The sequence below is a fragment of the Mustelus asterias genome, chromosome 13 (assembly GCF_964213995.1).
Source record: "Mustelus asterias chromosome 13, sMusAst1.hap1.1, whole genome shotgun sequence".
In the NCBI taxonomy this organism is placed as follows: Eukaryota; Metazoa; Chordata; class Chondrichthyes; order Carcharhiniformes; family Triakidae; genus Mustelus; species Mustelus asterias.
Window position 1 is genome coordinate 107942946 of NC_135813.1, and position 22271 is coordinate 107965216.

The 22271-nt window shown below is 42.8% G+C and overlaps 1 protein-coding gene across 1 annotated transcript in view; it reads right to left on the reverse strand.

Moving 5' to 3' along the window:
- rhof (ras homolog family member F) overlaps window positions 1-22271 on the reverse strand; it is a 34650-nt gene that overhangs the window by 3572 nt on the left and 8807 nt on the right. Inside the window, exons 2-4 of the mRNA XM_078227520.1 lie at window positions 21652-21739; window positions 3792-3901; window positions 2242-2376 (exon numbers count right to left, since the gene is read on the reverse strand). Of these exons, the coding sequence (XP_078083646.1) occupies window positions 2242-2376; window positions 3792-3901; window positions 21652-21739 (333 nt within the window). The remainder of the gene's footprint in view (window positions 1-2241; window positions 2377-3791; window positions 3902-21651; window positions 21740-22271) is intronic.

The following is a 22271-nucleotide window of genomic DNA, read 5'->3' on the forward strand; positions in this document are numbered from 1 at the left end:
CCGCTCAATCCAGTAGTCCCACTCCCCTGCCCTTTCACTGTAACCCAGAAAATATTTCCCTTTTCTAATTCCCTTTTGAAAGTCTCAATGGAATCTGCTTCCACCACCCTTTCAACCAGTGCACTCCGGATTATCATCACTCGCTGCATTAAGTTTTACCTCGTTTCATGTTTGATTCTTATAATTTTAAACCGATGTCCTCTGCTTCCAGACCCTTCCACCTTCGGGAAGTTACCTTCTACACCTCTCGTAATTTTGCACATCTCTGTTAAATCTCCTTGTTGATATGTTTATTATTGATTAATATTATCCATCTGTCCAACAGACTATCAGGCAAGTGTATGGATGAGCTTCTTTGGATTATAAGGGGTCTTCACTTCATGGTCCTTTGCATAACTCCAGAACAGGGTTCATATTCCTAGCGAAGCCTCTAATTGCCTTTGGATGTTCTGCACACAAGTTGGTCACTTTACCAACATCGCCAAAGGTACTTTGACAGTGACTGCTCCATTCTTGGAACTTTTTAGTAAAAGATTGTTACTCCAAGATAAAGTTGTGGCAATTTGTAGTAAAATTGGCCAATGCAAAATGTCATGCCAACACAAATTGGCAAAGCTTAAGGAAGAAATAAAGACAATTTTAAGTCTGTTTAATTTTTAATGTATCGTAAACTTCAGAGAAACATGTCTGAAGTATATGTTTGCTATTCAAACATATCACAAATATCTTAATTTTTCAATTTTTTTTATATAATCAGCAAATTTGTACTGCGAACACAGCTTTCATTGCTAACAGTGGTTAGCACTGCTGCCTCACAGCGCCAGGAACCCAGGTTCAATTCCGGCCACGGATGACTGTGTGGAGTTTGCACGTTCTTCCCGTGTCTGCGTGGGTTTCCTCCGGGTGCTCCAGTTTCCACCCACAGTCCAAAGATAGGCGGGTTAGATGGATTGGCCATGCTAAATTGTCCCTTAGTATCAGGTGGACTAGCTAGGGTAAATACGTGGGGTTACAGTGATATGGTCTGGGTGGGATTGTTTTCGGTGAAGGCTTGATGGACCGAGTGGATGCCTTCTGCACCATAGATTCTATGATTTGCCTCTCTGGCCCTATTTCAACTCCCCAGTCTGTATGGTATTAGTTGATGTAAACAGCGAAAACAGGTGGAAAAAATTGATCATAGCACTCCTAGATTAGAGAAGATTTTTAAAAAACCCAAATTCTCTGGGTAGGAGCATGACCTTGCCAGGCCGGCATTTATTTCCAGGGTGGTGGTAGATCTTCTCGAACCAGTACAGACCATTTGGTGAAGGAATTCCCACAATGATATTCAGGAGAGAATTCCAGCATTTTGACCCAGTGATGATATAGGATATCCAAGTCAGGAGATGTTAACTTAGAGGGGAACTTAATTTGATTTGATTTATTTTTGTCATATGTATTAGTATACAGTGAAAAGTATTGTTTCTTGTGCGCTATGCAGACAGAGCATACCATTCATAAAGAAGGAAAAGGAGAGGGTGCAGAATGTAGTGCTACAGTTATAGCTAGGGTGTAGAGAAAGATCAACTTAATATAAGGTAGGTCCATTCAAAAGTCTGATGGCAGCAGGAAAGAAGTTGTTCTTGAGTCGGTTGATACGTGACCTCAGACTTTTGTATCTTTTCCCCAACGGAAGAAGGTAGAGAGTATGTCCGGGGTGCGTAGGGTTTTTGATTATGCTGGCTGCTTTTCCAAGGCAGCGGGAAGTGTAGACAGAGTCAGTGGGTGGGAGGGTGGTTTGAGCGATGGACTGGGCTTTGTTAACGACCCATTGTAGTTGCTTGTGACCCTGGTCAGTGCAGAAGCCATACCAAGCTGTGATACATTCAGAAAGGATGCTTTCTTTGGTTATGGTGATCCAATGAACCTAAAGTTTCTGAAAGTGCTCCTATGTAGATATTGGCTAAGGAAAGAATCTGGCTATTTTGTGATGTTACCAGCACTCAAATTGCCTTCCAATATTGGCTGATATGGCTCGACCATAAATAGTAACACATGGCACATCTGAATCCACAGCTCATTAATAAGGTAACACCTTGAGTAAATGGGAGAAAGTTGGAGTACTCTTCAAATGCACGGCTTGTTGTATTAGTTTTTTTGTGATGTTTCTAATATACTGAAAAACAGGCAGAGCTTGGACAATTAAATCGATCATGTGAGATTAGTTCAAACATTTTTTTTAAAAAAGTTCCACTCTACCTCATTATATGTGATTGGTTCCTGATGGGCAGCTCTCAATCTTCTCAAACGTTCTTTATCCATTCGAAGATCCGTTTTGCAACCAATCAGAAGCATGGGAGCTCCCTGACAGAAATGACTTACTTCAGGAATCCACTATCGTTGTTGAGGAAATGCAACAAAAAACAAACAGCCTTTAACATCACTTGTAGGAAAATATAGCATTGCATTTATGTTAAGCATCGTTCCACATTTGTTCAAGCTTTGGCAGAGCTCAAATTACTCGTGCTTCAGTCGCTTTTCTTTACAATTTTGGTCAGAACTAATGGTCCAACGTTTGCTACCAAAATAACAATGGGTTTAACAGTGCCCGCCATGATTAATCTGTGAATTGTATGGCAACTTGTGGTGAGCAAGAAGTACCCCGTGAATCGTAATTCGTCACAATTTGCTGGCGATTTGTCACTAGCCTCGTGACAATAGCAGCTCACCCTCGACCTTTCAGAGTGTTTCATGAAATGGTTGCATTTCCGCATCAATTATCAATTGAATTCAACGCAGAAAGTCAGTGCCGAGGGAGATTGGGGAATTTAGCTACAAGGTTAGACTGGAGAAGGTGAGGCTGGTCTCCTTGGAGGTAAGAAGGCTGAGCGGAGGAGAGCTGAAAGAGGTGTATAAGATTAAGGCAGCTTTAGATAAGGTGGACAGAAGTAATTCCCATTAGCTGAAGGTGCCAGAGCAAAGAGACAGAGATTTAAGGGATTTTGGGCAAAAGATGCAAGAGGGATGTGTGAGATTTCTTTTGCGCAATGAGTGGTAACGCCATCTACAAGAGTGGTGGAAGCAGAGGCCATTGATGATTTCAAATGGAAATTGAACAGGCACTTAAGGGAAATAAACTTACGGAGATGAGGTGGGAAAATGGGACCGACAGAGAGCTGGGTGGGCCTGATGGACTGAATGACATCCTCTGTGCTGTGATAACTCTATAATTTAACAGTGCAAGTACCTTTTCCAATAGGACTATTTATCCCTGAAATAGTTATGTTAATGTGCTGTAGGAAACAGCTAGGTGATGAAATACACATAACGAGCAATGGAATTAACATATTTGTACTGTAGATGATCATACTGTGTCCAATATTCTGAAAATCCTTGGGCCTTACTGCCATCCTGGTGAAATTCTGTAAGATGTGGTCATGCTGTGCTTCCACATGGAAGTTCCATGCACTGCATTACATAAAATTAGGAGGTAGGTTTATACCTGCAATATTTTTAGCTCCCAATTGCATTTAGACATTATGGGGAAATGTTGAACATGGGTGAACTACCCCACAATAGTACCCCCATACACCTCCAGATACATAGACAGAAAGTGCAATTCGCAGACAGTGGAGATGACATTTCCCACCCTGTTAGTTATAGATGATATTTTGTCTATCAAGAAGGGGACAGAAGAAAATAATACACAATGTATTATAAAAACGGTGGTTAGGGTTAAATAATAATTACAGAAAAATGCTAAAACAAATACCATGACAAAAGTAGAAGGACATGATTTGCACCCTCACCTTAATACGGACATTGTCAAAACTTGTGGGGTTTGTGACATCATAACATATGAGGAAGACATGTGTATCTTGGTAGGAAAGTGGGCGAAGTCTGTCATAATCCTCCTGACCTAAATTTAATAAAACAGGAAAGCAAGCACGAAATGATGCATGTTCTTTATTTGAAACTATTTATTCAACTAATTAAAAGTTAAAGCTTATTTATTAGTCACAAGTAAGGCTTACATTAACACTTCAATGAAGTTGCTGTGAAATTCCCCTAGTCGCCACAGTCTGGTGCGTGTTCGGGTCAATGCACCCTAACCAGCACATCTTTCGGAATGTGGGAGGAAACCGGAGCACCTGGAGGAAACCCACGCAGACACGGGGTGAACATGCAAACTCCACACAGACAGTGACTCAAGCCGGGAATTGGACGCGGGTCCCTGGTGCTGTGAAGCAGCAGTGCTGACCACTGTGCTACATGCCGTCTATAATTACGCTTTGTCTGTGCAAGATATATCAGAACTAGGAGCATCTTGACATGGATAAATGCAAAGAAACAAATCCTGTAGACTTATCCTGGAATATGGTGCCATTGTTGCTGACAATACCCTGTACTCAGTCAACTGGTTGTTTTCATACATGACACTGGACTGTATGTGGCTGGAACTATAGAGAAAATATAAAATCGCACCTCTTCCAGTAACCGGGGAATCGAACCCCAGGATGATATTTCTCCTAAAGGTGTGCTGAAAGAGCAAAGGCTTCCCACTCCTACCTGGCTAAAATCAATAAACTCAGCATAGGTCAGTGATTGAGGCCATGATCTTCCTGTAATATGGGTACAGAAACTGGAGCACCCAGGTACAGAAAAGATTTACCAGGATGTTGCCTGGTATGGAGGGCATTAGCTATGAGGAGAGGTTGGAAAAACTTGATTTGTTCTCACTGGATCAATGGAGGTTGAGGGGCGACCTGATAGAAGGCTACAAAATTATGAGGGGCATGGACAGAGTGGATAGTCAGAAGCTTTTTTCCAAGGTGGAAGAGTCAATTACTAGGGGGCATAGATTTAAGGGGCAAGGCACCCACAGTAATTTGCTTTCATTTTAACCTATCAAGCTTTCTCTTTCTACAAGTTTAGCGACATTCTGAACTGTCAAAAAAAATCTTTGTTCGTACAAAATTTATATCTTTAAAGTCTTCAAACGGCTACTTCCATTTGTGTTGTGCGTTTAATAAAGAAACGTGCTTCAATGATTAAAATGTATGAAGGACGGGAAGTGAATGGTATTCACTTAATTAGGTTAATAACATTTCAACTATTTTTCAGGAAATGTATATTACCTTGGATAACATCAGAAGCAATATACTCCCGTCTATAAAGCATCTGTTTAACAAATGGCTCTTGAAACCTAATAAACGCCTTTAAGATTATGATGGTGTTTGATAGAGGTAAGAAATAAAGAAGATTTTTTTCCTCTTGGGATGAAGTCCAAAACTAGGGATCATAAATATAAGATGGCCACTAATGAATCCAATAAGGAATTCAGAATAAACTTCTTTATCCAGAGAGAGTGTAGAATCTAGAATAACTGTAACAAATAGCACAGATATATTTAAAGGCTAGTTATAGAGGCCTGTGGAGGAAAGGAATAGGATTTTTAAAAAAACATTACAGTGCAGGAGGCCATTCGGCCCATCGAGCCTGCACCAACAACAATCCCATCCAGGCTCTATCCCCGTAACCCCTCGTATTTAACCTGCTAATCCCCCTGACACAATTCAGCATGGCCAATCAACCTAACCCACACATCTGTTTGCCAATAGGGTTATATAAATGAGAGTGTGAGAGCTTTAAGCAACATCATAAACCCAATGAGCTGAATGACCCATTTCTGTTACAAACTGCGATGTAAGCATTGAACAAATTTCATAGATTTGGAAGGAGATTAGGGGGAAAACGATGAACCAACTCCTGTCAAAAGCAGAATGCGCCTTTTCCTCATTAAATTCAGCATGCTGCACCATGATACCTAGAGAATTACTTTAAGGTTAAGCCACAATGCTGAGGTTGATATAAACAAAAGACAAGTTTCAGAGGAAATGAGTTATCTTGCAAAGACAGGAAGAGGTGTACAAAATATTTATCTGTCTCTTTGCAATAAATGCTAACCACATCCCTTTCCTTGTATCATTTCAGTGTACTGGGTGAGCAATGCATTGTGGATGTACTGTTCTGTGACACTTTCAGATTTTTTTTGGACAATTTCACAGTGCTGGAAAGGCATTTCTCTTAAGTCGACCTTATCCCTTAGAACCTGTTGGCCAATTTGTGTGAGTAACTGAGGACTGACAATTTTCACATGTACAATAGCCTGGAAGCAAGAACTGATGACCTATTCTGAGATTGACCAAAGGTCTAGAGACTGTTATTGTGTAGCTAAATGAAGCAACTAATTTGTACACCGTGCCTGACAAACATCAAATAAGATGGATGACCATTTTATCTATTTTTTTTGATGGCATTAGTTGAGGGATAGGAACGTTGGACCCAACACCAGGAAAACATCCTGTTCTTCTTCATAATATGCCACAGCATCTTTTATGTCCATCTGAACAGCCAGTTGGGACTTCAGTTTATATCCTCACATATATATCACCTTTAAGTGGAAGTTCACATACATAGAATCATATAACCATACAGAACAGAAAATGGCCCTTTGGCTCGTCACATCTGGACATACCATCTAACTATTCTAAACCCACTTTCCAACACTTGGCCCATAGCCTTGTATGCCTTGGCATCACAGATGCACATCTATTCATTCTGAGTCAGATAATTGTGGGTTCAAGCTCTTTTGTAGGATTTGAGGTGCCCTGGGTGAAAACCAGGGTGGCACTGAAGGAGTGCTGCATTATCAGAGATGCTATTCAGGAGAAAAGTAAACCATCAGGATCATCCAAAGTCAACACCTCTGATAATGCAACATTCCATCAGTGTCACCCTGGATTTTCACCCATGGTACCTCAAATCCTACAAAACAACTTGAACCCACAATTGTCTGGCTCAAAATGAATGGACTGCCAACTGAGTCAAACTGACACTACATTTTCTTCCTAGATTTAATGTTGCACAATCGGATATCAAGCAGCCCAGACTTTACAAATTGTACAGAAAATACAGTCCACGTTATAAGAGGGATGTGATAGCACTGGAAAGGGTGCAGAAAAGATTTATCAGCATGTTGCTTGGGCTAGAGAGTTTCATTTATGAAGAGAGATTGGATAGACTGGGATTGTTTTCCTTGAAGCAGAGGAGACTGAGGGGGGACATGATTGAGATGAATAAAATTATGAGGCACATAGATAGAGTAAACAAAAAGAAACCTTTCCCCTTGGTGGAGGGATCAATGAACACTGGAAAATAGATTTAAGGTAAGGAGCAGGAAGTTTGGAGGAGATGTGAAGAAAATAATTTAATCCAAAGAGTGATGGGACTCTGGAACTCACTGCCTAAAAGGGCGATGGAGGCACAGACCCTCACAACATTTAAGAAGTATTTAGATGTGCACATGTGATGCCAAGGCATACAAGGCTATGGGCCAAGTGCTGGAAAATGGGATTGAATAGTTAGATGGTATGTCCAGATGTGATGAGCCAAAGGGCCATTTTCTGTTCTGTATGATTATCTGACTCTATGAATTTTCAATTGAAGGTGATACAAAGCATCAAAATCATGCTCATTCTCAAAGTTAGGTTTATATACAATGAGTGTCAGTAACAACAATTGGAAGAAATATTTAACAATCTCTGGTCAGTTATTTTTGTTAAATTCAAAATTTTTGAGTGGCAAATTCAACTGTTTCCTTGATTATGAAAGGTTTTCCCAATTGATAAAAGTGTTATCTCATAAGCTGAGTGTAAATAGCCGTTTACCTGATCAAATACCAGAATTACAGGAAAGATACCAGCCCTGGGGGTGGGATCCCAATAACTTACTGCAATTGTCAAAACTTGGGGACAAATCCATCATCCAGGAAACTCAAAATCTGCTTTTCCTAAACCTCATCAAATAACGTCTTGTGTAATCATCCTAATAGTTTAGGAGATTGCATTAGCTTTCAGAAAAGTGAATAATGCATATCATAGAATCCCTACAGTGCAGAAGGAGGCCATTCAGCCCATCGAGTCTGCACCGACCACAATCCCACCCAGGCCCTACCCCCACATATTTTACCCGCTAATCCCTCTAACCTACCCATCTCACGACTCTAAGGGGCAATTTTTAACCTGGCCAATCAACCTAACCCACACATCTTTGGACTGTGGGAGGAAACCGGAGCACCCGGAGGAAACCCACGCAGACACGAGGAGAATGTGCAAACTCCACACAGACAGTGACCCGAGCCGGGAATCGAACCCGGGACCCTGGAGCTGTGAAGCAGCAGTGCTAACCACTGTGCTACCGTGCCGCCATTACTTGAGTATTAACCAAACACAATTGGGAGATTATGCTCTGTACAACTATATTATTAAATATATTCACCAACTCCAGCATTACAGGAACTTGGCTGGAGATACAATCACAATTCTCCATCAGTTAATCAAATGCATCTCAATACTTTTACCAACAATTTGCTGACTAAGTTCATCTTCAATTAAATAAAACAAGCGATCTGAACTTTGTGACACGTTTTACACCCTTTTGTTAAAATAGTTGTAGCACTGGGGACTTTCCAGAGCAATTCTGTAGCTCATAATTTGCGGTGAACTTTCCACAAACTGTCACTTACAACCCAACCCAAAGGAAATCTATTTGGATCAATGTTAACAAACCACTAATTAAAAGGAAACGGCCATTTTAAACAAAAGACGTGAACTCCTCCAAGTTGGAGGAAGCAACCAGAGTAAACATGTCAATATTGTTAAGGTTGAGAACATACAGATATAAAATGGCACATAAAGCAAATACATATTCCATTACGTTAAAAAGAAAAGCTCATTTTCATGGAAACACTACAATCTACTATTTTAGAACCATAATAAGAGGAGTGTGGGGGAGGTGAAATTAGAGGGATAATCTCTCAAGGATAAGCTCTGCAAAAGAATTGCTCAGTTGTTATGGAAAATGTAATAACTCACCGTATGGATGAACATCCTGGGATTTATTTCTAGTTTCTCCTGATTTAGGTAATTCTAGTTGAGGTAGGGATGGTATAAGTAGGTTCAGTGTCACTGAGTTCAAGAGGAGGGGCTAGGTCTCTTGTGTTTCTGTTTCTGATTGTTTTCCAATAAGCGTTGCTAGAATGTGCGTGCGAATGTTGACTGAGAACAGAGTCTGACACCATCCACACTGGAATAGTCTGCAACAAGGGCTGTCTAGTCTCATTTTTGAAGAAACATTACCTGGACAAGGTACAGGAGGATGGCTATGCCTCATGAAATTGTAATGTGGAGATGCCGGCGTTGGACTGGGGGCCTCCTGAAATTGTACCTAGATCCTTCAGGAGAGTACGGGAAGTTTATTTGGCTCCATAATTTCTAATGGTGATTTATTGAACTGTTCCCATAGCCGCACCAACACTGCACAATTCTCAGAGATGGGACAGCGCAGGACCTTGAGTGCAGCCAGACCATACTGGGAAATTGTGAGGAGTTCCGCAATGCTTCCAATGTGTGCAGGCCACATGCAGTGACACTGTGCTGCATTATCTTCCAAAGTTCTTTGCATATCATCCTAATACCTGAGTATAAATGCCTCAATAGATTCTGCACCTATCCCCTGCTATTCCTTGGATAGCATGGTTTTAAAGTTTAGTTAGGTTTAGGTATATTAACAATCAGAGTTACTGAAGTATGAGTTACTGCTTCTCTTTGTCCAGCACCATAAGCTGTAACAGTCATAAACAAAGCATCACAAAGACATTAACTATTTGTTTTTGTATAACCTAGGTGGAATTTTTACATATGTGTTGCTGCATTCGGAACTTCTGAATCATCTCATTTCCTGAAGCACTAAAACAACCAGTTCGTCCACTGCAATATAAACTCTTGGTGTGATTCTTCAGGATTTTTATCATCTTACTTTCTAACAAAACAATATCACAACTGAAGATGAAAATTATTGTGTTATTGCCACATTGCAGCCTTATATTTCTACTTCTGAAACCATCTGACTAAAAATCTTGGTGGTGCACCAGTACCAAATGAGCGATATAAAATTGCTGCGTTCCAACCAGTACAACAGGTCTTGTTGTAAAGAAAGGCAATCAGGCCAGAGGTGCAGCCATAAAGGGCAAAGGATGATTCTGTAGACGGCAATGATCAGCCCACCACTTTGTGCAGAATTGGCGGATCCATTCTAAAAAGGACATTAAAGCCATGAAATGCGCACCACAGCATAATATCAGCGGTTAACAAACATTAAGTGGAGAGGTTAGAGATATTGGAACTGTTTCCACACAAACAAACAAAGCGAAGGAAATGCGATAGATTTTAAAATAATGAAGAGTTATAGAGTGAGATCACCTTGTCACAAGAGTGTCAATTTAAAATTGTTACCGAGATAAAGAAGATTAATTTTTATATGGGAAGATGTTTTTGTACTATAGAGTACATCAGAGCTGTAGTGGGAGTGCGGGTGTGACATTGCTGGAGTTGCCAGATTGGTAGGCCCCTTTGCTGGGAAGCCCTTGGAGACAGTCTTCATAGAAATCATAGAAACCCTACAATGCAGAAGGAGGCCATTCGGCCCATCGAGTCTACACCGACCACAATCCCACCCAGGCCCTACCCCCACACATTTTACCCACGAATCCCTCTAACCTACACATCTCAGGACTCTAAGGGGCAATTTTTTTTAACCTGGCCAATCAACCTAACCCACACATCTTTGGACTGTGGGAGGAAACTGGAGCACCCGGAGGAAACCCACACAGACACGAGGAGAATGTGCAAACTCCACACAGACAGTGACCCGAGCCGGGAATCGAACCCGGGACCCTGGAGCTGTGAAGCAGCAGTGCTAACCACTGTGCTACCGTGCCGCCCATAGTGATGTATCACTATGTGTGGGTGGGTGCTGTCTGTGTTGATGCTTATAAGATCGTGAGATTGTGCCACGTAGTTGCATTAATTGACCACCTGCCTCAGGTTGGACAGCAGCCAAGCCATGCCATTCCTGCTTCTGGGAATATCCCTTGGTGGCCGGAAAACGTCAAGCTTTCCTCCTGAAGCTTCCCGCCACCATTTTCTGAGCCTTCCTGCCTCAAAGCCAGTCTTCAGAGAGCTCTAAGATTTAGCCCTACAGCTTCTGATCCTAGAACCATAGAACCATAGAAAATTACAGCTCAGAAACAGGCCTTTTGGCCCTTCTTGTCTGTGCCGAACCATTTTTTGCCTAGTCCCACTGACCTGCACTTGGACCATATCCCTCCACACCCCTCTCATCCATGAACCTGTCCAAGTTTTTCTTAAATGTTAAAAGTGACCACATTTACCACTTTATCCGGCAGCTGAGGTGATTCATTTTGGTAGGACTAATTTAAATGTGGATTACAGGGTCAAAGGTAGGGTTCTGAAGACTGTGGAGGAACAGAGAGATCTTGCGGTTCATATCCACAGATCTCTAAAGGTTGCCACTCAAGTGGATAGAGCTGTGAAGAAGGCCTATAGTGTGTTAGCTTTTATTAACAGGGGGTTGGAGTTTAAGAGCCGTGGGGTTATGCTGCAACTGTACAGGACCTTGGTGAGACCACATTTGGAATATTGTGTGCAGTTCTGGTCACTTCACTATAAGAAGGATGTGGAAGCGCTGGAAAGAGTGCAGAGGAGATTTACCAGGATGCTGCCTGGTTTGGAGGGTAGGTCTTATGAGGAAAGGTTGAGGGAGCTAGGGCTGTTCTCTCTGGAGCGGAGGAGGCTGAGGGGAGACTTAATAGAGGTTTATAAAATGATGAAGGGGATAGATAGAGTGAACGTTCAAAGACTATTTCCTCGGGTGGATGGAGCTATTACAAGGGGGCATAACTATAGGGTTCGTGGTGGGAGATACAGGAAGGATATCAGAGGTAGGTTCTTTATGCAGAGAGTGGTTGGGGTGTGGAATGGACTGCCTGCAGTGATAGTGGAGTCAGACACTTTAGGAACATTTAAGCGGTTATTGGATAGGCACATGGAGCACACCAGGATAATAGGGAGTGGGATAGCTTGATCTTGGTTTCAGATAAAGCTTGGCACAACATCGTGGGCCGAAGGGCCTGTTCTGTGCTGTACTGTTCTATGTTCTAGCTCATTCCACACTCCCACCACTCTCTGCGTGAAGAAGCCCCCCCTAATATTCCCTTTAAACTTTTCTCCTTTCACCCTTAACCCATGCCCTCTGGTTTTTTTCTCTCCTAGTCTCAGTGGAAAAAGCCTGCTTGCATTCACTCTATCTATACCCATCAAAATCTTATACACCTCTATCAAATCTCCCCTCAATCTTCTACGCTCCAGGGAATAAAGTCCCAACCTATTCAATCTCTCTGTATGAAGAAGTTTAATTTTATATCAACAAGGGATTCTATGAAAAGTATCCATACACCAATACTGTTGCAGTCTTCTGCTCTGCATTAAATATATGTTACCTACAGGGAGAAGTCAAGGTAAAGTTCTGTGGCCCAACACATACGGACATCCTAGAAGAACACATCCACTACCCATACCAAGGGATGTGTATTTTGTGTGCATCGTAAATTGATTGAGAAGTTTTACAATTTGCTTTTTTAAGAACTGTGGGCTTGAAGCTTGGAGACCGGCCTTTATGTAAACACATGTTGCGCCCAACACTAGGTGACTTCCGCAGATAACAAAGCTGAGATTGGGACACCACTATATGAACATTTGAGTCCAAGCCTCATTTCACCTTGCCATTGCAATATCCAATCAACATGTTAGGAAAATATTATTTTCATACAACAAGCTTCCAAAACGCTGACCATGTTGTGGACTCCACCCCCAGGAGGGTGGGGGTGACCGGAGCTGGAATTGGGGGGAGGGGGGGGGGGGGTTGGCGGAGGGTGCTCAGGCTGGAGTGGGAAGGTGGTTGGTTCCCTGTGAGGCTGGATCTGGGTGTTCAGATAATTACGCTAGAGTTAAAAGTGTCTTTTTCCTTCTAACTCTTTAAAAGAATAACTATCGGATAAAACTGGCAGAACCATCCAAAGATAGCGATTTAAATAACTTCTGTCAGATGGTCCCCGCCCAGGGTCCAGAGGAAGTTAGTGCCTCTGGCAACTGCCGAATAAACATTTATGTGGGATCCTCCTGGAGCAATACCCCAGCGCATCACTGGGGAACCCAGAAGTTATGGGCCTCTGTGTTCCTGCAACAGTTACTAGCTGGTTTCATGCAAACCATTGCCGATTGTTGTAAAACCCTGTCTGATTCACTATGTCCTTTAGGGAAGGAAATCCGTCAGCCTTACCTGGTCTGGCCGACATGTGACTTCAGATCCAATGCAATGTGGTTGACTCTTAAGTGCCCTCAAGGATGGGCAATAAATGCTGGCCCAGCCAGCGACACCCACACCCCATGAAAGAGTCCAAAAAAAATTTACACAGATGTATAAGTTTATGTAAAACTATTGCATAGATAGAATGAGAAGTATAGGGTGAAGTTTTGGGAAGGACTACAATGTAAATACTCGGAAATCTAAATGTATGTCAGCATATGTTGTTCTAAAGACCATGGGCAAGATTCTCTGGCTTTCCCTCAGCATTTTCACAGCGGTGGGAGGCAACGTGCCGTTCACTAGTGGCGGGGGATCCTCTGGTCCCACCTATGTCAATGGGAATTTCCATTGAACCCACCTCACGTTGCTGGGAAACCCATGGCAGGAGGTGTGCCGTCAGCGGGACCAGAGAATCCAACTGACGTGAATGGCCAGAGAATTTGGGCCCTTATTCATGGTTCATCATAATATTTTAGAGGGAATTTTTAGTTCTGTGAAGATTAAGGTTTAACTAAAGAAAATGGGATAAATGCAACCAAAGCAGCTTGAAGACTATTACGCTTAAAAGGCTGACTTAAGGGGTTAACAGCTAGCAAGGTAAGATCATAAAACAGCAGGGGGACTTACTTAGCTGGAGTATTGGAGATGTGGTTTCTAGACTTTTTGCAAAGCAATGCAGCCCAGAGAGGTGTTTTGTTTTGGGAGTTAGAGCTATAATTAATTTAATTGTGAGTCCTGGAAGGCTACTTCATGAAGATGGGTGGAGCTTAATAAAGTTCTGGTGTTTTGATTAATCTGTGTTGACTGGGGGAGTGAATGTTCTGCAACGGGGGAAAAGGCCCCACAGAAAAGCTGTAGCCCTTAACTGCTTCTGTACTGTTAGGACTCAGGAGAAGTCTTGGGAAACTGAAAAGGTGGCAGAAGGTTGCTGTTTCATGCTGGAAAGTGTTAGGGCTCAGTAGAAGCCCTGGGAGCTATTTGTAGCTTGGCATAGCTGGGGAGATTGGAGCTTGGGGATATCTAGGGGCATGCCAGGCCAGTGAAGCTAGCCGGGTAAGCGCGACACGGTAGCACAGTGGTTAGCACTGCTGCCCCACAGTGCCACGGACCCGGGTACAATTCCCGGCTTGGGTCACTGTCTGTGTGGAGTTTGCACATTCTCCCCATGTCTGCGTGGGTTTCCACCGGGTGCTCCAGTTTCCTCCCACTGTCCAAAAGTGTGCGGGTTAGGTTGATTGGTCATGCTAAATTGCCCCTTAGTATTAGGGGGATGTCAGGGAGATTAAAAGGGTAAATATGTGGGGTTACGGGGATGGGGTCTGGGTGGGATTGTTGTCAGTGCTGGCTCAATGGGCCGAATGGCCTCCTTCTGCATTGTAGGGATTCTATGATTAAAGAGCTGAAATTGTACCAGTAAGGAGAAGCTGGAGTGAAGACTTGGAAATCCGGGAGAACAGAGATGAGGTTGAAACCCTGGGAAGTGTGCAGTCATTGAGACAGTCTGAGTTGGAGAGGCCTTGAGGGAATTTAGAGACAGTGTGGTGTGTTCAACCAGTTTGCCAGTTAATTCACATGTATCTTATTTTACCCTGAATATTAGGGGTATAAAATAGATATTATAAATTGTTTAATCCTTTTGACCTTGTATAATAAAGTTTATTTTTGCTGGTTCAAAACCTGTGGAATGTTGTGGCTATATTCTCTTCGCAAGTGTCTTGAATCTCAAACTTTGTCTACTTTAAACAAAATGTAACTGGTCCCTAACCAGATCGTACCAAAAGTGTGGGGGTCTGGTCTGGGATTATAACAATTTGGACAGAAAATCAATAGATCTGGACCTTTCATTCCCACTGCTGAGGCCTGTTTGCTTATTTATGTAGTTTCATGGATATTTCATTCAGTTTTTTGCCATCCCCCAAATGTTGCCACTTGAGGTGACTGTCTCATGGTTGCACAGGCCCTGGACATGCCTGCAACATGGACAACAGGTCAAAAGCAAATAATTGTCAATAAGGAGCTTTCACATCCTGATGACGTGAATGGTGCTGTACCAATGCAGATTCTCTCGGTGTCTGGTTCCTCTGTCCCGGGGAAGTGCAATCTGATATAGAATCCATTGATTATCTTTCCCCCCCCAACACCTCACCACAGCTCTTGACAAGCAAACACTCTCAACTATTTGCAACATCCATGTGCTATGTGTTTCCAATGTGGATATCTGTAATTTGTTACAGTTCAACATACTAAATTCACCAATTTATGAAACCTCTTTCTAAGAGTAAAGAAATGTAATTACTATGTGCAACCATCCTCACCTCCGGTTAAAGTCAAGGGAATTGACTTCAACTGGAGGGCAACTACCCAAATTGTCAAAGTTGCCTGCAGAATTGAGCTAACTCCCAGTGAATCTGTTAGACATCGATTAGCGTTTCATTTAATTGACAAGAACATTCAGTTGAAAATGGTGTTCACCTTCAAACTTATAATGTTTAGTCAGTTCCTTCCTGCAGTGAAATTCAAGTCCAACCCAGGCAGGAAATGGTTTTGTACCAATGTCAGACACTCCTAAGTAACATATAGAAACATAGAAAAACTACAGCACAAACAGGCCCTTCGGCCCCACAAGTTGCGCCGAACACATCCCTACCTTCTAGACCTACCTATAACCCTCCATCCTATTAAGTCCCATGTACTCATCCAGGAGTCTCTTAAAAGACCCTATTGAGTTCGCCTCCACCACCACTGACGGCAGCCGATTCCACTCGCCCACCACCCTCTGTGTGAAAAACTTACCCCTAACATTTCCCCTGTACCTACCCCCCAGCACCTTAAACCTGTGTCCTCTCGTAGCAGACATTTCCACCCTGGGAAAAAGCCTCTGAGAGTCCACCCGATCTATGCCTCTCAACATCTTATACACCTCTATTAGGTCTCCTCTCATCCTTCGTCTCTCCAGGGAGAAAAGACCGAGCTCCCTCAGCCTATCCTCATAAGGCATGCCACTCAATCCAGGCAATATCCTTGTAAATCTCCTCTGCACCCTTTCAATCTTTTCCACATCAGCATCCTTCCTATAGTGAGGCGACCAGAACTGAGCACAGTACTCCAAGTGGGGTCTGACAAGGGTCTTATATAGCTGCATCATTATCCCCGGACTCCTAAACTCAATCCCTCAATTGATAAAGGCCAGCAGACCATACGCCTTCTTAACCACCTCCTCCACCTGCGGGGCCGATTTTAGAGTCCTATGGACCCGGACCCCAAGGTCCCTCTGATCCTCTACCGTACTAAGAGTCTTTCCTTTTATATTGTACTCCTCCATCCCATTTGACCTACCAAAATGGACCACGACGCATTTATCTGGGTTGAAGTCCATCTGCCACTTGTCCGCCCAGTCTTGCATCCTATCTATGTCCCTCTGTAACTTCTGACATCCCTCCAGACTATCCACAACCCCACCAACCTTCGTGTCGTCGGCAAACTTACCAACCCATCCCTCCGCTTCCTCATCCAGGTCATTTATGAAAATGACAAACAGCAAGGGTCCCAGAACAGATCCCTGGGGCACACCACGGGTGACCGACCTCCATTTAGAAAAAGACCCATCTCTACCCACTCTCTGCCTCCTTTGGGCAAGCCAGTTCTGGATCCACTGGGCAGCAGCCCCTTGGATCCCATGCCCTCTCACTTTTTCTAGAAGCCTTGCATGGGGGACCTTATCGAACACCTTGCTAAAATCCATATAAACCACATCTACCGCCTTCCCTTCGTCAATGTGTTTAGTCACATTTTTGAAGAACTCCACCAGGCTCGTAAGGCACGATCTGCCCTTGACAAAGCCATGCTGAGTATTCTTGAGCATACTAAACCTCTCTAAATGCTCATATATCCTGTCCCTCAGGATCTCGGGTTGGTAATTACCTGGGCTATCCCTATTCCCCTTCTTGAAAATAGGAACCACATCCGCAATCCTCCAATCCTCCAGCACCTCTCCCGTCTCCATCGACGACGCAAAGATCATCGCCAGAGGCTCTGCAATCTCCTCCCTCACCTCCCACAGTAACCTGGGGTACATCCCATCCGGACCCAGCGACTTATCTATCTTGATGCCATTCAAAGATTCCAGCACAACATCTTTCTTAAAGTCCACATACTCAATCCTTTCAGTCCACCGCACGCCCGCAGTACACCCACCCAGGTCCTTCTCTGTGAAAACCGAGGCAAAATACTCATTGAGCACCTCTGCCATTTCTACTGGTTCCGTACAGACTTTCCCGCCTTCACCTTTTATAGGCCCTATTCCGTCACATCTCATCCTTTTACTCTTCACATATTTATAGAACGTCTTAGGGTTCTCCTTAATCCTACCTGCCACGGCCTTCTCGTAACCCCTTCTGGCTCTCCTAATTTCCTTCTTTAGTCCCTTCCCACAAGCCGTATACTCTTCTAAATCCCTATCTTCGCCAAGCTCTCTGAGCCTTTTGTACGCTTTCCTTTTCTTCTTGACTAGGTCCCGCACAGCTTTCGTGCACCACAGTTCCTTTAACCGACCAACACCTCCCTGTCTGCTCGGAACGTTGTCCTGTAGAACTCTAGACATGATGTGGAGATGCCGGCGTTGGACTGGGGTAAACACAGTAAGAAGTTTAACAACACCAGGTTAAAGTCCAACAGGTTTATTTGGTAGCAAAAGCCACACAAGCTTTCGAGGCTCTGAGCCCCTTCTTCAGGTGAGTGGGAATTCTGTTCACAAACAGAACTTATAAGACACAGACTCAATTTACATGAATAATGGTTGGAATGCGAATACTTACAACTAATTTTCACTGGCTGTCTTGTCTGGAGACAATACACATCTTTTTAGCCTGTCTTGATGCTCTCTCCACTCCCATTGTTTTGTTTCTTAAAGACTGGATTAGTTGTAAGTATTCGCATTCCAACCATTATTCATGTAAATTGAGTCTGTGTCTTATAAGTTCTGTTTGTGAACAGAATTCCCACTCACCTGAAGAAGGGGCTCAGAGCCTCGAAAGCTTGTGTGGCTTTTGCTACCAAATAAACCTGTTGGACTTTAACCTGGTGTTGTTAAACTTCTTACCGAACTCTAGACAGACATTCCTTGAAAAACTGCCACCTCTCTTCAGTACATTTCCCCGAGAATACCTCCTTCCAATTTACTCCTCTAATTTGCTGTCTTATGTCTTCATATTTCCCCTTACTCCATATAAACACTTTCCTAGCTTGCCTGATCCTCTCTTTTTCCAATGCAAGCATCAAGGAGATAGAGTTATGATCGCTATCCCCAAGATGCTCTCCCACTGAGAGATCTGACACCTGTCCAGGCTCATTGGTCAGTATCAGATCAAGTACAGCCTCTCCTCTTGTAGGCTTGTCCACATGCTGTGTCAGGAAACCCTCCTGAACACACCTAACGAACTCTTCCCCATCCAATCCCCTTACCCTAGGGATATTCCAATCTAACAAGCTAACACTTTAAGGAAGGTTCAGGTTCCACGCACAAATCACCCAGTGTTCTGATGTTCTTGAGCTTGTTGTATAACATGCAGTTCACAATATTTGGATACAGAGATAGTTGATGCCAAAGTCAATTGTCATGAGTGAAGCAAGTTTGTAGATTTGTAAATGCTTGTAAATTCCTGGTTCCACATCAGAAAAGAGAACATCAAATTGCTTCCTTTTTTGGAAAGGACATAGGCATTTAAAATCTGACAGATGTACATTGCACCTTTTATATAATTGAACAGATTGTGTGCAATCTAAATTCGAGTTATTAAAGTGTGGCCAGGTGAGCATGCACCTTGTGCCTAGGAATTCCCATTTCCATCACTGAGCCATCATCATCACACTCCAGTTCTGTTGTGAAATGTTTTACAACTGAAGTAATGGGTCGTTCACAAATTAACTGGAAAATGTTTTTTTTCCTTCCAGCATTACTGCCTCCCAAATAAAATTCAACTGTGACAACAAAGAAGCTTAAACGTCCAAAATGGAAAATGATGAAGGTGTTGGAGTCAAGTTGTCAAGTACTAATGTAATAACATGACAATGAAATCAGGAACTAACCAGCAAATGATAAGCAGTTCATACTTCACACAATAAAACCTAGTACTGCCTATTCTAGGAAGTCTTGTGGCGCAGTGGGTAGTTTCCCTGCCTCTGAGCTAGAAGTTCCAGGTTCAAGTCCCACCTCAGGACTTGATGGACATGGAAGCTGTGTTTATAATGCTGAAAAACAGGTTGAGTAAGTCCTTCCAATATATGCCATTGGGCAGCATGGTGGCACAGTGCCTCACAGTGCCAGGGACCTGGGTTCAATTCCCAGCTTGGGTCACTGTCTGTCTGGAGTTTGCACATTCTCCTCGTGTCTGCGTGGGTTTTCTCCAAGTGCTCCAGTTTCCTCCCACAGTCCAAAGTTGTGTGGGTTAGGTGGATTGGCCATGCTAAATTGCCCCTTAGTGTCAGGGGGACTAGCTAGGGTAAATGCATGGGGTTATGGGGATAGGGCCTGGGTGGGATTGTGGTCGGTGCAGACTCGATGGGCCTTCTTCTGCATTGTAGGATTTTATGATTCCATGATGGGTGGTAAAAATGGGATATTCCTGGTTACCCATGTAATGGAAAAGAAGTTGGAGCCTCTACCATTACTGTCCATTGCTTCAGGCTGCATGTAAAAGTGCACGTTGCCACAACAACTCAGACTCCCTGGGTGAACTGTAGCGCACACACTAAGTCCACCTGCAGTTTCCTGTGACCATATAAAGGGGACCTCAACAAATTCAAATACCTGCATGCTTGTAATTAGCAAAACTCTACGTGCCGTCAATAGTTAGTAACAGTCACATACTTTGAATACTGATGAGGGATATTGGAGAAGATAAAAATCAATAGATTTCAAAAGTAACTAACATAAACCTATGAAACGAAGGGTCATCCAGAATTGAAACATTGGCTCTATTCTCTCTCCACAGATGCTGTCAGACCTGCTGAGATTTTCCAGCATTTTCTGTTTTTGCTTCAGAATCTGCAGTAATTTGCTGATGATTGTTGCCATATTTTATTGCCACACATATATTACTGAACAATGTTTCAATTTAATAGCTTCAATGAGTAAACATCATTGGCAGTATCAATGCTCCTGTGTGTAAAGTTCTACAAACTGAAAAACAAGAACACTGTAAATCCTGACACCACTTGAAAGCCTTATTTGTGCATGTTAATAACATCCCTTCTGATAATTAATTAATTCTTAAGGATTAGTTTTTCATTTGGCTCTACATATACAATCCCAGGGTAATTCTAACTTTTACATTCTTACTGTGGCTGGAACTTTCCAGCTGTTCACGCCAGCGGGATCTTCCAGTCCCACTGTGGGTTTCCTGGCAGCGAGAGGCGCATTCAACAGGAAACCCTGTTCACAACAAGGGGAAAGTCCAACAGGTTTATTTGGTAGCATAAGCTTTCGGAGTGTCGCTCCTTCTTCAGGTGAGACTTCTTACTGTGCTTACAGCAGTCCAACGCCGGCATCTCCACATCATCACAACAAGGGGACCAGAGGATCTCACCACCAGCCAGTGGCAGGCTGTCCCTGCCGCTATGAAACACGCATCGGGTTGCATTGAAAACCCCGCCCTTTTTTGTGAATATTTAAATATTAATAAATTGAACAGATCCTGCATTTTATAAGTAACATAAACTGATCCTGACTATGTCTACAATCTGAAAACAAACAGGCGTCACTAACAGGATCTGGAACTAACATTCTGATTGATTACTTTCCTACATTGCACCAAGGGTCATTCCAGGGGAAAATAGATTTGGATTTATAAAGCACTTTTCATGACCACTGGCTGTCCCAAAGCACTTTACAACCAATGAAATTCTTCTAAAGTGTAGTTACTCCTGTAACATAGGAAATGTAGCAGCCATTTATACACAGATGCCCCCACACATCGCGATGTGATAATGGCTAGATAAACTTTTTGGGAGGTTGATTAAGAGATAAACATTGGCCAAGTCGTTAGGATAACTTCCCTGTTACTCATTGAAATAATGCCATGGGACCTTTTGCATCCACCTGAAAGGACACACCAGGCCTCGATTCAATGTCACATCTGAAAGATGGTACCTCTGACAGTACAGCATTCCCTCAAAGCTGCACCGTACTGTCAGCCTTGATTTTGATTGCAGTCAAATGTAGTCTATTGCTGCTGTGGTTAAAATCAGTCAACTTAGCACAGGCCAGAAAAGAAATCGAGAGCTTTCCTTGCCTTTTGCTCAGGCTTACAAAGCATTATTGAATGTTAAATATTAAAATATTTTCAATAAAAGTTCCCAAAACTGAAATAAATCAAAGAGTCTTACCTGCTGTATCATACAGAGTCAAGGTAAATTTCTTGTTCCTAACAGTGATATCTTTCACATATTTCTCAAACACTGATGGGGCGTATTGCTAAAAACAAAACATGAATGAAAATAATTAAAATGCTTAGCTTTCAAAAACGACCAACATAAAACTGTTAACAGGAGGTGCGGAAGAACGCACTTTTCCACAGGAAAGAAAATAAAGATATGACTCAATAAAAGCGAATTACTGCGGATGCTGGAATCTGAAACCAAAAGAGAAAATGCTGGAAGCATCTGTAAGGAGAGAAAAGAGAAAAGTCCAGATGACCCTTTGTCAAAGCTAAAAGGCATAGAAAGTGGGAGATATTTATACTGCAGGGTGAGGGAATGAAAGATGAGTCATAGCCACAGAAACCAGGGGAAAAGACTGTTTCATCGCTGTCCAGAGAGAGAATAAAGGGTGTGAATGGCCAAACGGCAGAAAAGCTAAAATGAAGATGTTGGGGGAGGGGGGGAATGGATGGGACAGAGGTAAGATTTAGAAAAGAGGAAGAGGGGGGAGAAAAGGTAAGGGAAGGGAGATAAACTGGGGGAAAGAGTGGGGAGGGGAAGAAAAATGAAGAAAGACAATAAAGAAA